The sequence below is a fragment of the Cebus imitator genome, unplaced genomic scaffold (assembly GCF_001604975.1).
Source record: "Cebus imitator isolate Cc_AM_T3 unplaced genomic scaffold, Cebus_imitator-1.0 Scaffold129, whole genome shotgun sequence".
NCBI lineage: Eukaryota > Metazoa > Chordata > Mammalia > Primates > Cebidae > Cebus > Cebus imitator.
The window spans coordinates 82,527-96,512 of record NW_016107444.1 but is presented as its reverse complement, the minus strand read 5'-3'; the positions used below and the strand labels follow the sequence as shown (position 1 = coordinate 96,512).

Sequence of the window (13,986 nt, the reverse complement as noted above, 5' to 3'; positions counted from 1 at the left end):
AGGAGGGAGAAGAGTGGTGAGAAGAGGAAGAGGAGGGAGAAGAGTGGCAGAAGCAGGAAGAGGAGAATGACAATGGCAATAATTATGAGGCAGTGACCAAGAGCTCACAGAAGACAGTGAGAAAGAGGAGCTGAAGGAGCTCGCATTCTTGAGCATTTTGTTTGTTTCTTTTTGAAATGGAGTCTTGCTCTGTCGCCCAGGCTGGAGTACAGAGGCACGATCTCAGCTCACTGCAACCTCCACCTCCCCGGTTCAAGCAATTCTCCTGCCTTAGGCTCCCGAGTAGCTGGGACTATAGGTGTGTGCCACCACACCTGGCTAAGTTTTTTGTCTTTTTAGTAGAGATGGGGTTTCACCATGCTGGCAAGGCTGGTCTCAAACTCCTGACCTCATGATCCGCCCACCTCAGCCTCCGAAAGTGCTGGGATTACAGGTGTAAGCCACCATGCCCAGCCCCTCTTGAACATTTTTATCTGAGGACAGAGGAGCAATGGTTAAGATGTGGCACCGGGCAGTGACATGAAGTCTCTTGGCCCTCCAGGGATAAGAGGCACAGGAGAAAGAGCTGTGGCCACTGGTGATGGCTGCAAAGGAAATGGTGGAGAATTCTCGAAGAGCGGCTCAGAGGCTTGGGGAGAAGCCTGGGCTGGGTGGTGAATGCTGGCTTGGTAGCAGGAGGCCTGCACTGGGTCTCCCAGGACAGACTCCACGCTAAGGCTCTGCGTCCCTCTCAGGCTTGAACAGGGAACAGGTGAAGGTGCAGGTAGGCATTCAATCCCCACTTTGGCCTGGTCCAATAAGACCTTATATTTGGGGATGTGGTGGCCTCGTCTACCTCATGGATTAGCCCAGGCCTGCTGCCTTTTGCCAGGAGGCTCCTTGTCTCTCCCTCCTTTAGGCCCGGCCTCTGACCCCTGCTTCTGGGTCACCTCCTAGGTCAAGTCCTACAGCCTAGACAGAAAAAGGCTTCACTCCCTGGGATAACTGGGCTTTTCTAACAGCAAAATTACCACCAATGATAAAAAATAACACTATTTGCTATAGACTGAGGATTTACTAAGTTCTCTATGCTAGATACTTCTAGATTTCACCTTATCTAATTTTAAAAATAACCCTGAGGCCAGGTGTGGTGGCTCACACCTGTAATCCCAGCACTTTGGGAGGCCAAGACAAGGGGATCACAAGGTCAGGGGTTTGAGACCAGCCTGACCAACATGGTTAAACCCCATCTCTACCAGAAAAACACAAAAATTAGCCAGGTGTGGTGGCACGCACCTGTAATCCCAGCTACTCAGAAGGCTGAGGCAGGAGAATTGCTTGAACCCGGGAGGTGGAATTTGCAGTGAGCCGAGATCGCACCACTGCACTCCAGCATGGGTGACAAAGCGAGACTCCATCTCAAAATAAACAAATAAAATAAAAATAAACCTGAAAGATGCGCAGTACTACTCATCTACTGTATCGGTGACGCTAAATCTAAGGAGGTTAGGTGATGTGCCTGAAGTAGCCCATTAACAAGGGACAGAGTCTAAACTTAAACCCAAATCTGTGTAACCCCAAGACCTAAGCCACTTTCCTCTCTTAAGCCATCCTGTTGCTCCAAAATCAGGGACTCAGTTTCCCGGTGCTTGAATGTGGGGCCCTGGCTAGCCTCTTGGATCTTGCCCTCCTCTCTCTCTCGCCAGGGACTGAAGTACAGCTGGAGGGTCAGTGCTGTGTCATTGCTGTCCAGGGGCCCACTCCCAGTCCTGTCCTCTCCCTTCCCCATGCTGAGCTGGGATCACCCCACACCTGCCCAGCCCAGGCCCCAGGGCCTCGCTTAATTGACGACCAGTCAGAGGCTCTCAGCAGCGAGGCTGGTGTTCTGTTTTTAGGAGTGAGGAGGAGCGGGGAGGAGGAGGAAGAGGCAGCAAAGGGAGTTGGAGGGTAGTTCCCTGGGGCTTCTGTGGCCCTGGGTTACTGGGCATGCTGAGGCACAGTGGGGGAGGCAGGCAGAGGCAGGAGGGTAGGGCCTGAGTGATGGGGATGGGAAGCTCTGCCTCTCACACATCCTGTCCTCTCCAGACCCCAGGGCTCCATCCTCTGGACAGTGGATGGGGTGTTTCCAGCCTTCATCCAACATCAGGAGGAGAATGCACAGGCCACAATATCAGAGGCATTAGGCAGCACGCTCTGACACATCACCCTCATTGCGCCATGCTTGATCACACAGCACACCTCCAGTTTCCTGAACGGAGCATGGTCTCTTGGGTCTCTATACATGCTGTTCCCTTTCCTCGTAATTTCTTTTGTCCACTCACTCCTAACTCTTCCTTCAGGGTCCAGCTCAGGAGTGATTCCTCCAGGAGGCCTTCTCTTGTGCCCCACCTGCCCCAGGGCTGCATTAGGCATTCCTCATCATAGCAGATACGACACTGTACTATAACTCTAGCTCTGGGACTGTCTCTCCCACTAGATTGTGAGCTACTTGGGTTGGGAATAGTGCTTAATTCCTCTTTGTATTCCCAGGGGCCAGTGCAGAGCCTGCAATGAGAACACCTCACGGAAACCGGGTAAATGAGCGTGTCGGGGAAAGCTGATAAATCTAAGGACGTTAGGTGATGTGCCTAAAGTAGCCCACTAATAAGTGACAGAATCTAAACTTCTCAGAGGCACCTCTGAGAAGACCTGCACTGGAACTGAAGCTGTACCCCCATGTCCCTCCCTGGCTCCACTCTTCCTCCAAGCTTCAGCTTCTGTGCTGTGCTTACCCAGCAGAAGAGCACCCAATTGTGCTCTTCTGAGCTGCCCTGAGCACACAGCCTGCAGGGAACTCTTACACCTACCTGCTTGCTGGCTTGGCCATGGCTCCTGGGATCTGGGAGACAAAGGAGCTTTTTGTAATTTGGAGTGATCAGTGCCATTGTCCAGTGAGTCAGGGAATCCACATGGCCACAAATGATGCAAAGGAGAGCTCTCAGATGGAAGAAGGCAAGGCCAGCTCTGGCACAGGCTGTTCTCTGGGTTGTCTGGCAGTCCTTTGCTACATCTCCCTCCTGCCTCTGCCCTTCCCCATATCCTGTGAGGACTCCTGGGTACTAGAAAGTTACAGGCTTTAAGGCCAGGTGCAGTGGCTCACACCTGTAATCCCAGCACTTTGGGAGGCTAAGGTGGGGAGATCACCTGAGGTCAGGAGTTCGAGACCAGCCTGGCCAACATGGTGAAACCCCGTCTCTAAAAAAAAAAAAAAAAAAAAATTAGCTGGGCATGGTGGCGTACGTCTATAATCCCAGCTACTCAGGAGGCTGAGACAACAGAATCACTTGAACCCATGAGGTGGAGGTTGCAGTGAGCCAAGATTGTGCCATTGCACTCCAGCCTGGCAACAAGAGCAAAACTCCAACTCAAAAAAAAAGGAAAGAAAAAATGTTATAACCTTTAAAGACTGCTCACGTAGGAAGAGGCAGGAAGCAGCTGTGACGACTGAGGCCTAATTCCTTCTCCAGCCCTGCCCTGCTGGGCCTTGGCTCCAGAACACAGAGCTGCCTCCTCCTGCCAGAATTCTACAGGTGAGGCACCAGACAGGTGCAGAGAGCTCTCCAGCAGCCCAGAGGCGGCATGACTAGAAACATCCCAACAGGGGCAGGACAAGTTTGTGACTAGGGCACCAGACAGGAGGGGACCTGGAGAAGCAGCCTCTCTCATATTTTCCTGGGTCTCAGATGCCAGGGAAGTGGGCCAGAGCATGGGTGAGGTCCTGGGAAGGCATTAGCCTTGGGCTTGGGATGGAGAAGGGCACTAAAGAAGAGGTCCCTGGGGCAGCCAAAGTGCCCAGGCAGGTCCACTCCATGGGCAACCCCAGCATTCCTCTGGCAGCTCATTCTGAAGGCCCAAATTATCTTAAAGTTTGGAGCCACGCAAGGCCCACAGCAATTCAGAGGACTCCTCCCTGTCTCCATTCTTCCCTTCCCACTCACCCCCTCCCACCCTGGGTAGGAGTTCTCACCAATACAAGGGTGGTCCTAGAGCCCTGGGTGTGGCCAGGATGGACACAGATGTCAGCAAGAGTGAGCCTGTGCCTGTGGCTCATCCTGCAACTCTGGTACCTTGAGTCTGCTTGCTGCCCAGGCCAGGCCAGGTGGAGAGCTCCTCAGTCTTCCTGGGAAAAGCAAGGCCTGCTGTCTGCTTCCTGAGTAGCCTGAGTATAGTGAGTTCTCCGACTCCAGCTGGCTTCCTTCCTTTTCTTCTTTCTTTCCTTACTTTCTTGGATGAATTGTAAGAACCTTGAATTAACTGACCTTATTGTTCTTGGAAGGAACACGTGATAACACCCACGGCTAGCTCTGACCCACCCCTTTGGCCTGGCCTTATTTGAACTTCCTGGCTTTTCCCAATCTGCCCAGTAGAAAGCAGGAAGTGGTGTTTGAGCCAATTCCAGCTCCACCATGGTGATTGGCACTGAGGGGTAAAAACCAATGGGATCAAGCCCTGCCCCTTAGGAGCTCTTGACGAGGGAGGCTGTGACAGGTGCCCATGGGCAGAGGAAAGGATGTGCCAGGAAGGTGGCAGGCCAGGGTGAGACAGCAGCCCTCAGGCTCACTGGGTTCACCAGGACAGATCCTATTTCTTACCATTTCTTCCTTAAAAGTACCTATTTGTGACCTTAATTCTACTGCCCTCAAGGCAAAGAGAGGGACTCTGAGAACACTAGTGTCTCAGGCCCCAGGCTTCTGAAACAGTGGTGTCCTCCTGGAACCGCTGTTATTTACCTGGCCTGTGTGCACAGTGGGCCTGCCTGAAGCTGGGTCTGGCTGAGGTCAAATGATCACTCTGCTGCCTGGCCCTTTCCTCCTCTTTCGGGAGGTGGACTGGATGCAGTGGAGCCCAGCTGCCTCATCCGGTCTCGTTCTGAAACGGATTCCCCTTCCCCACTGTCCCACCTACCTGCATTTCTGGCCTGACTTCTGTCTTCGCTCTTGTTTGCTACCTACTTGACACTGCCTGCACTTGGCCTTGCTTGGGAAAGAGCTGTGGAGTTAAACCAAATTGCACTGAGACCCTACAGGCACGGTAAGCTGCTCCCGCTCCCAATTCTTCTCTAAACCTCCAGAAAGAACAACTGGCTCCTTACTGTAGGCAGAGGGCCATCTGTCATCATCTTCCTCTGGTAAGAGGCTTGGGTATTAGAAGATGAATGGCCTGAGCTCTGCAATACCCCTCCCCTGGGGCTGCTGGTGACAGCCAGTTGTCGGGGAGTGGGCCTGGACAAGTTCAGGGGTGTCCCTGAAGGCCCAGAGCTGGAAAGCAGAGGTCTCGGGAGGGAGCTCAGTGGTGGTCTCCTAAAGACCAGCTGACCTTACTTTGCCACATAAGCTCCCTAAAAAATGGGCCCAGGCCCTTACCTGCTTACAGAAGTCAGTATAGAACCTGGTCATTCCCAATGATCAGGCTCAGTGGCAGGCTGAGAACTCAGCTATAGGTCAGTGGTAAAAGTACAAAGTGGAGAGAGGCCAGGGCTTCTAAGTTTGGGAGCTGGCATTCTCAAGTTAAGGGGTCTGCTGTTCCTGCAGAACCCAGGCTGAGAAGGAGGACAGGGACCCCTAAGACCAGAACCAGAGAGGGCTTATAGGGGAGAAGAGGGGTCAAGGGAGGCAGCTACAAGGTCAGGGCCGGAGAGTAGGAAGATTGGGAGTGATACTAAGGCTGGCCTGAGAGACAGAGCTTTCCACAGCCAGGAGATCTAAGGCCAGGGAAGGCCCCTGGGGCCACTCGCGTCTGGCAACAGAAGGCTGAGAAAGGATCTGCACCCGGGCACCTGGAAGCAGCTCGCACGTTTCAGGCGTATCACCTCCCGGAGTCTGGCCAGTTACCCTGGCAATCTCCTGACCTCTCTGCCCCTTGGTTGCCTTTGGGTGACTTTCAGCTTAGGGTCATTGATGCTTCTTTTGAAGGTTCTTACTTGTTCTTTGCTGCGTTCAGGGGATGGGACTGCTTAGGAGTTGGGGAGGGCCAGGGCAAGAGGGGAAAGAGCTGGTGCCAGGAGAGCTTACCACTCTCTCCTTGTAGACGATGTATTTCAACCACTTAAAGTCCTGCCACTTGAAGCCAGCGAGGACAAAGAGGGAATCACGCTCGTACTGCTCAGGCCGCTGCATGGCGCCCTCGGGGTAGGTGATTCGCAGTGTCGTTTTGCTGCCCACGTCCTTCTCAAAGCCTTTCACTGGTGCTGAGTTCAGTCTACAGAGAGCAGGTCCAGTCAGAGGCTGAGCTGGGTCTGTGTTTGGGGAGGCACCATGACCCCAGAATACCCCAGGCACGGAGAACAGGGAGTCCGGTCACCTGGGCCTTGTCTCCTCAGGTGCCACCCCTAGTTGTCTGTTCCAAAGCCCGCCAACCCAGGGCTCTTGAGGCGTCTGCTGACCACCAACTAGCCAGATAGACAGTTCCCAGTGGGCTTAGGGCTAAGGGTTTGGGCCAGGACACTCACCCGAGGTGCCGCTTTGGGGAGCTCACCTCACCACAATGTCATAGTCGTCAATTCGTGACCCCAGAGACTTGTTGGCAAGAACGCCCCCATTGCCCACGATGATGCAGCGGCGGCAGCGAAGGCTGAGGGGAGAGGGGCGGAGACCTCTGTAGAGAGCTGCCCACCAGCTCTCTTCTCCTGCTCCTTTGGCCCTTGACCCCCATGCTGTTCTCCAGGACCAGGCTGAGATAGAGGAAGGCCAATGGGCTTCTGGAAGCATTTCTGAGAGAAGGCTTGAACAACACAGTGGGTAGCTGGGCCCTAAGACTCTCCAGCATCTCTAGGCCCCGACACTTCCCCAGGAAAACAGGGGTGTGGCAAGGCTTGGGTGCTAGGCTGGACGGTGAGAAGGGAGCTCTGGTAAGATGGCATTCTAGGGTAAAGGTTCTCCAAGGGGTGGTGGTGTTTAGGCTTCAGGGGAGAGGGAAAAGTGGGCCGAGCTTGGGGCTATACCAGGAAAGCAAGAAAAAGGGAACGGGACAGGAGGCTCTAGGACTCAAGGCTCCCAGCAGCCACTAGGAAGCTCACCCATCTTGCTTCTCCCCTCCCTGACCCTGGGGCTTCCCGCTCTAGGGTCTGTTGGCTTGGGAGCTGTCACTGCCTTCTGGACTTAAGCCTTGTCCCTGTCACCTGCCCCTACCACCCAGGCCCTCAGTCCCGTTGCTGGACTGGTCCCAGCTGCAGTGTCTTTGGTTCTTACCCTCAAACCTTTGGTATCTGAGGACTGGGATGTCTTGCCAAGTTCTAACAGCCCGTGGGGGCACAAGTCAGGTGGAGTGGTTCTACTTACCCGCTCCACCCGCCCTGTGTGTGTACTGTATGTGCACATGTGGATGTGCTGGAGAAACTGCCCATGTCTAGGGGAGGCCAGCTGGGCCTCAACACCTCTGCACACTACCAGGCAGCGATGAGGAGGGGGCTGGGCATGCGTGGCTCACCTGTCCAAGGCAGGGGTCAGGCGGTACTCTTTGGTGACTGACAAGATGGCTTTGATCAGATTGTCTGCGGACAGAGGAGAGAGGTTTCTGTTACAGGGTCCCTTAAGTTTCTACAAAATGTTCACTGATAATCCAGTGGGAAGGCACAAGTTCCTGGAGGCTAGAGTGAAAGTGGAAGTGGAGAGAGAGAGCTCTGGACACAAGGACGCGTTGGGCTACTGCCCTGACTTCCTGAGAAGAAGGTGAAGACAGGAAACAGACAGGCATATCACTGCCTGGGTGCCCGCGCTAACACTGGCACAGAGCTTCTGGGAGGCTCGTCTGGTTTTCTGAGGCTCTGTGGTCAGGCCCCAGGACAGGCATTCCTAGGCCAGGGCCTTTCCTGGAAGCTGGAGCATGTGGTCTCCCCTGGAATGGAAGTACCTGCTCAGGGCCAGAGACCATCTTGTGCTTATCTCTGTGCCCTCAACCAGCAGATACCAGGAAACAAAGGAGGAGACCAATGACTAAAGAGCTCACCATGTGGCTCACTATCTGATATCACCTTTCCCTCACTCCCTCCCTCTCACATCGCCAATCCCGAATCCTGCTCTTTGCCAGGCTGTCTACCTCCTTACCTCTCTACTCCCTGAGCCTGGCTCTGCCCACCTGTACTCCACTCAGCAGGGACTGCTGTGACTTCTGTGCTCTCAGACCTTGTGCCCACTATTTAGACCTCATCTCCTTGGCCTCTCTCTGGCTCTGGCAATGCTGACTGCTCTTCCAAACTCTGGTATAATGTGAGCACTAAAATATAATGTATAGTGAATAACAAGGGTATTGGGTTTGGAATTAAATACTGGCTGTGCTCTGTGACCTTATATAAATCATTTCCTTTCTTTGAGCTTTAGTTTCCTCATCTCTAAAATGAAGGTAATTTCTATTTTGTGGAGTTGTTAGGAAGATACAATATAATGTACATAAAGACCTAAAAGTAAAGTAAACTGGCATCTCCACAGGAGAGCATCTTAACAACATCAAATAACCACAAAGCTGTGCATATACTAAGATTCTACAACTATGCTCCTAGGTGCGGAGCATTTAAAAAGTCACACACATATGCAAGAGTTTTCACTGCTGAACTGTTTGTAATAGTGAAATGCAGGAGGCAAGCTGAATGTCCACGAAAGGAAAACAGATTAAATGTGATGTATGAAATCCTATGCAGTCATTAAAAAAAAAAAAATCAATGACCTAGAGCTATGTGTACCAATACAGGTACATCTCAAAAACATATTCAAAAAATCAATATGAAGAATACACATATACATACATACGTGTACATATAAAGACACAATTTATAAAGTTTAAAGACATATAAGAGCAGTACCATATTTTTAATAAACATATAAATATGTAGTGAAAGTATATAAATGAGGCCAGGTGTGGTGACTAACACCTGTAGTCCCAGCACTTTGGGAGGGCAAGGAGGGAGGACTGCTTGAGCTCAGGAGTTTGAGACCAGCCTGGGCAACATGGTTAAACCCTGTTTCAACCAAAAAGAAAAAAAAGAAAAAAAAAGAAAATACAAAAATTAGTCAGGAGTGCTGTTGTGTGCTTGCAGTCCCAGCTACTTGGGGAGCTGAGGTGGAAGGATGGCTAGAGTGCGGGAGTTGAGGCTGTAATGAGTCGTGTTTATGCCACTGCACTCCAGCCTGGGTGACAAAGCAAGACCCTGTCTCAAATATATATAAACAAGGCATAAGAATACCAACACTGAAAACAGGATAATGCAGGATAATGGCTTCCTGGGGAAGGAGGAGAATGGAGTAGGAAGGGCCACACAGAAGCTTTAATTGTATCTCATGTTTTATTTCTTAAGCTGGGTAGAAGGTACATGAATGCTCATTATTCCTAGTATTTTTTGTATGCTTGAAATATTTCATGTAAAGAAGAAATGACTCCAAAATTAAAAATAATAAACTTATACTTTTTTAAAGGAGGGGGTGGAGACACTGGCAGATGTAGCTGAGAGGTCACCTTAAGGACTGAGAAGTATCCCTTGGATTTCTCTGGGACACAGAGCCATTTCACTGGAATAGTGGGGTGGGATGGGCAGGGGTGCAGATATTCTTCAGGAGTAAATGGTGAGAAAGAGGAGGCAGCAGGTGCAGTGAATCCTTCCAGAAGCTGAGTGAGAATGGGGTAGCGAAGCAAACCTTTAAGCAATGTCCTACAATAAATGCCTTCAGACATACCTTACAGTGGGCTTCAGGAAAGGTCACAGGTTCCCTCCTTTTCCCACTTCCAATTTCACCTTTAAGGAAGAGCATACTGCTACTAATTAGCCCAGGTGAAGGATATGGATTGGGCTTTGTTTTCCAGGAGGAGAACCTCAGCAGAAAGAGCACACTCTGCAGGTGCTCTCTGCTTGCTGGCTGATGGGCTCCAAATGGAACTTTCCTGGCCTTTGTAGCTATCCCATCAGAGTCTCAGGTGCAGATTTGAGAGAGAAAAGTGGCCTTCTTGGCTGCCTGCACCCAGGGAAAAAGGGGTTCTTTATATGGTTGAACCCGACCCATTAGATTTGTCCTTGGAGGTCTGAGGTCAAAGCTCCAGTTCAACAGTGTGTTTCCTGGCCACTGTCTTCTTTTTAGGGAGAGGAGAGCCAGCTGAGTAGAGGGTTCAGGTATTCTTGAGTCTCCTGGCCAAAGGACATCACCCCTTTAACAGTTATTTTATGTAATTCTGACCAAAACTTTACACAATCGTATTATTCTCTCCGCTTAACTGATGAAGGAACTAAAGAACAGACAGGTAACCTGTCCAGGGTCACAGCTAGTAAAGAGGCAGAATGGGGATCTGATCCCTCTATGCCTGACCCCTAAGTCCAAATTATTTTCCACCCATGCCATGAAATAGCACAGAACTTGACAAAGAAGCAGAATTGTTCAACTACTAGGGAAGATGGGAAAGTCTTAAGTTAGGAGGGAACTGTGTGGGTGAGGTCCCTAAGGCAATGGAAGAGGAGTTCCTGAGTGTAAGGGAAAGGTTAGCCTTGGACAGGATAAGGAAGGGCTGCAGGGGAGACAAGGTTCAGTTGAAAAACATCAGGATGGGCTGAGAGAGGGGCCTGGGGGCACTCTTGGGGGCCTGTCTCTGTTTTCTCGGGGAATGTACCTACCATACCGAGTACTCTAGTGTTCATGTCTATGGCACACCTTTTCTGTGCTCTCACGGCTCCTTATACTTCCCTAACCGGAGCCCTGCACTGTGAGTATCTGTATTTCCACTATGCTGGAGCTTTTTCAGGAGAGAAACCAAATCTACTTCACTGTTGTACATTTAGCCCCTGGGAAAGTGGTGGGCTCTGTGTAAATATTCCATTGAAGAAGTAAAGAAGCCGGGCACGGCTCATGCTTGTAATCCCAGTGCTTTGGGCAGATCACTTGAGCCCAGGAGTTTGAGACCAACCTGGGCAACATGGTAAAACCCTGTCTCTACTTTAAAAAAAAAAATATATATATATATATATACACACACATACACACACACACACACACACACACACAAATTAGCCAGGCACGGTGGTGTGTGCCTATAGTCCCAACTACTCAGGGGACTGGGGTAGGAGACTCGCTTAAGCCCAGGAGGTGGAGGTTGCATGAGCCGAGACCATGCCACTGCACTGCAGCCTGGGAAACACAGCGAGGTTCTATCTCAAAAAAAAAAAAAAAAAAAAAAAAGTGAAAAAAAGGAAGGGAAAAAGGTAGAGAAGATTTGTTGAGAGTAGAGGAGGGTAGATTCTCAGCATGGAGACTTCTGAGGATACAGCCTTGTCCTGAAGGATAGGGAGACAGTTGGGGGTGGAGGGGGGAATGAGATGTTAATGTAGGTCAGGGTTCCCAACATACCTTGACCTTTGATCCCAAAAGGCGGCACAAACTCCCGGATTCGAGCCCACTTGCGAAAGGAGTCATCCAGGAACATGGGTGCTGGCTTGGAGAACCTGGAATATAACAGGACTGTTGAGGATCACAAAAACGCAAAAGGCCGGAGTACTGTTAGCGCTTCTGTGCGCTGGTCTTGGCTACGGATCTGCCGGAAGCCCCCTCCGCATTCCAGCACATCCCCTCACCCAGCCTGTTCACCGGGTTTGACAGATCTTGTTCAGTGGACCCTAAGTCTGAGGGAGTAGGCCTGGTCAGTCTTTATCTGTAAGAGTGGAGAGACAAGATTTGCTCAGCAAGGATCAATTTCCCAGAGCTGGAAGCTCTCTGGAAGGTTGTGCAGGCATCCATCAAATAGACTGCTGCCCACACCGTTCCTGCAATCTGGGAACGTGGAGAAGAGACGCTGTCCAGCTGGGCAGAAATACATCCAAAAATATAGCCCGTGCATGGAGATAGATTTTGGAGAGAATTCTGGGAGATAGACCACCCACAGTGAGGAAGAAGGAGAATTCATGGTGAGAGGGCAAAGCAGGTTAAAAGCCACAGGAGACAGAAGTTGCATAGAAAAGAGAAAGAAAAAGCAGAATCCTAGGAGGCAGGGCTGAGGGGAGAGGTTTCAGACCAGTAGGAATTTGAGTGCATTTCCTGGTGGAGAGAAGAAAAGAGAGGAGGCTAAGTTGTGGTGGTAGTGAGGAGGGACCCAGAGCTTCAGGGGAACAGTTGATTTGGGCCTGGAGGGGAGATTGGCGGGCAGGTGGGGCGGGCGGGAAGGCGAGAGAAGGAAGGTAAGCTGATGCTGAGTTGGGGGAAAGGAAAGGCAAGTCTTACTCTTCTTGGAATGGGCAGGGAGGGGACAGGCTTGGGAAGGAGGAGAGCAAGGAGGAGGTAAAGGGAAGTGAGGAACAGAGGGAAAAGGTACAGCAGGAATTGAGCTCTTCAGAGATGACTGGAGAACACAACTTCACACGGACGCCAGCACCCTGGCTTTGAGGCCCTTTTCAGGGGAACTGGCAGCCCCAAAGATGGCCGGTCTCTGATCACTCACTGTACGCTGAGAATTTTGCCATGGTGGCTGCTCAGGACCTTCCTGACCACAAATGAATGTGTAAAGGCCTGGGCCTCCGTGGCTCTGTCTCTTTATTTCTAACTCAACCTGAATCAGCCACTGAATAACTGGAGGCTGCCAGGGTGGCCCTCCAAGCCCAAAAGCAAGCACAGCATGGATTTCTCATCCCTATCATCACTAACATTATAAACAGCACTCCCAGGAGGAACAGTATCAGTTATCACTCAGAGGTCTGGTATTATTAGAGATTTTGACGTGAACTTGAAGGAAGCAGAAAACTCTGAATCCTGCTCGCTCCCCCATCACTCTTGCTAGGAAGATGTCAACACTTTTGAGTTCTGAGCTGGGTTCCAGCAACTGAGTCAGTGCACCCCACGTCAAAGCGTAATGCATGTTTCTTGTGCCAAGAATAGAAAATCTAAGTAAATTAATATATTTGATGTTTTGCCAGAGGCTCTGAGGATCCCGGTCATGGTCTATGTGTAATATCAAAGCAAACACGGTCCCTAGGTAAGCCTTCACCAAGACCCTCTTCTTCTGTGTCAGGACCGAGCTCATACAATTCCTGTAAAGTTTCTCTCAGAGTCAAGCTTGGACAGGATTTTAACTGCTTTCCAGTATGTACTAGATGTCATATGCTAATAAAGTATTCCTAAGATCTAGGCAAATGATCTCAACATATTTTTTCCATCTCCTCTCTCTCCTTCCTTTTTATTCAGATGACTGGAAAGTTCAGTAAGTTTTATTTTTAAAAACACCTCATCTTTTGTGCAACCTGTAACATGTTAGTTTTGGAAAAAATACAGACAAGCATGCTTTTATGCAAAATAAAAATACCCACAATTGTACAACACAGAGATAATTAACCTTATGGTATACATCCAAACTGATTTTTTTTCCCCCATATTACTTTGTAGACTGCTTTGTAGATTGACTTTCCTCTGCTATTCAGACTGGGTCAAAAAACAAAACTTATAGACTGCTGATAATATGACATGAATCAACCCAAAAAAGCAAAATGTAAAAAAATGGACAAAAGGATATGGCCAAAAAAAGCAGCAGCTGCCATATTATTATTATTTTTAGATGGAATTTCGCTCTTGTTGCCCAGGCTAGAGTGCAATGATGTGATCTTGGTTCACTGCAACCTCTGCCTCCTGGGTTCAAGAGATTCAGGTACTGCCCAGGTACTGCCTCAGCCTCCCGAGTACCTCCCGAGTACACACCGAGATTACAGGTGTGTACCACCATACCCAGCTAATTCTTGTATTTTTAGTAGAGACAAGGTTTCACCATTTTGGTCAGGCTGGTCTCAAACTCCTGACCTCAAGTGATCCACCCACCTCAGCCTCCCAAAGTGCTGGGATTACAGGCGTGAGTCACCGCACCTGGCCAGCTGCCACATTATTAATGGTCCAAAAAAGTTCACGGGACAGATTTTGGCAAAAAGTATTAAATGGGCCTGATAAGGGTTTCTTAAAAATCTTTGGCTGTAATGTATAACCCATTCTTTTCCTGCTTTCACATGGCTTTTTTTTTTTTTTT

The 13,986-nt window shown here is 50.2% G+C and overlaps 1 protein-coding gene across 2 annotated transcripts in view; it reads right to left on the bottom strand.

Moving 5' to 3' along the window:
* ST3GAL3 (ST3 beta-galactoside alpha-2,3-sialyltransferase 3) overlaps positions 1–13,986 on the bottom strand; it is a 114,012-nt gene that overhangs the window by 23,846 nt on the left and 76,180 nt on the right. For both annotated transcript variants that reach the window (XM_017540710.2, XM_037742831.1), the window contains exons 3-6: positions 11,337–11,431; positions 7,444–7,507; positions 6,493–6,588; positions 6,030–6,216 (exon numbers count right to left, since the gene is read on the bottom strand). In XM_017540710.2, the coding sequence (XP_017396199.1) occupies positions 6,030–6,216; positions 6,493–6,588; positions 7,444–7,507; positions 11,337–11,431 (442 nt within the window). The remainder of the gene's footprint in view (positions 1–6,029; positions 6,217–6,492; positions 6,589–7,443; positions 7,508–11,336; positions 11,432–13,986) is intronic.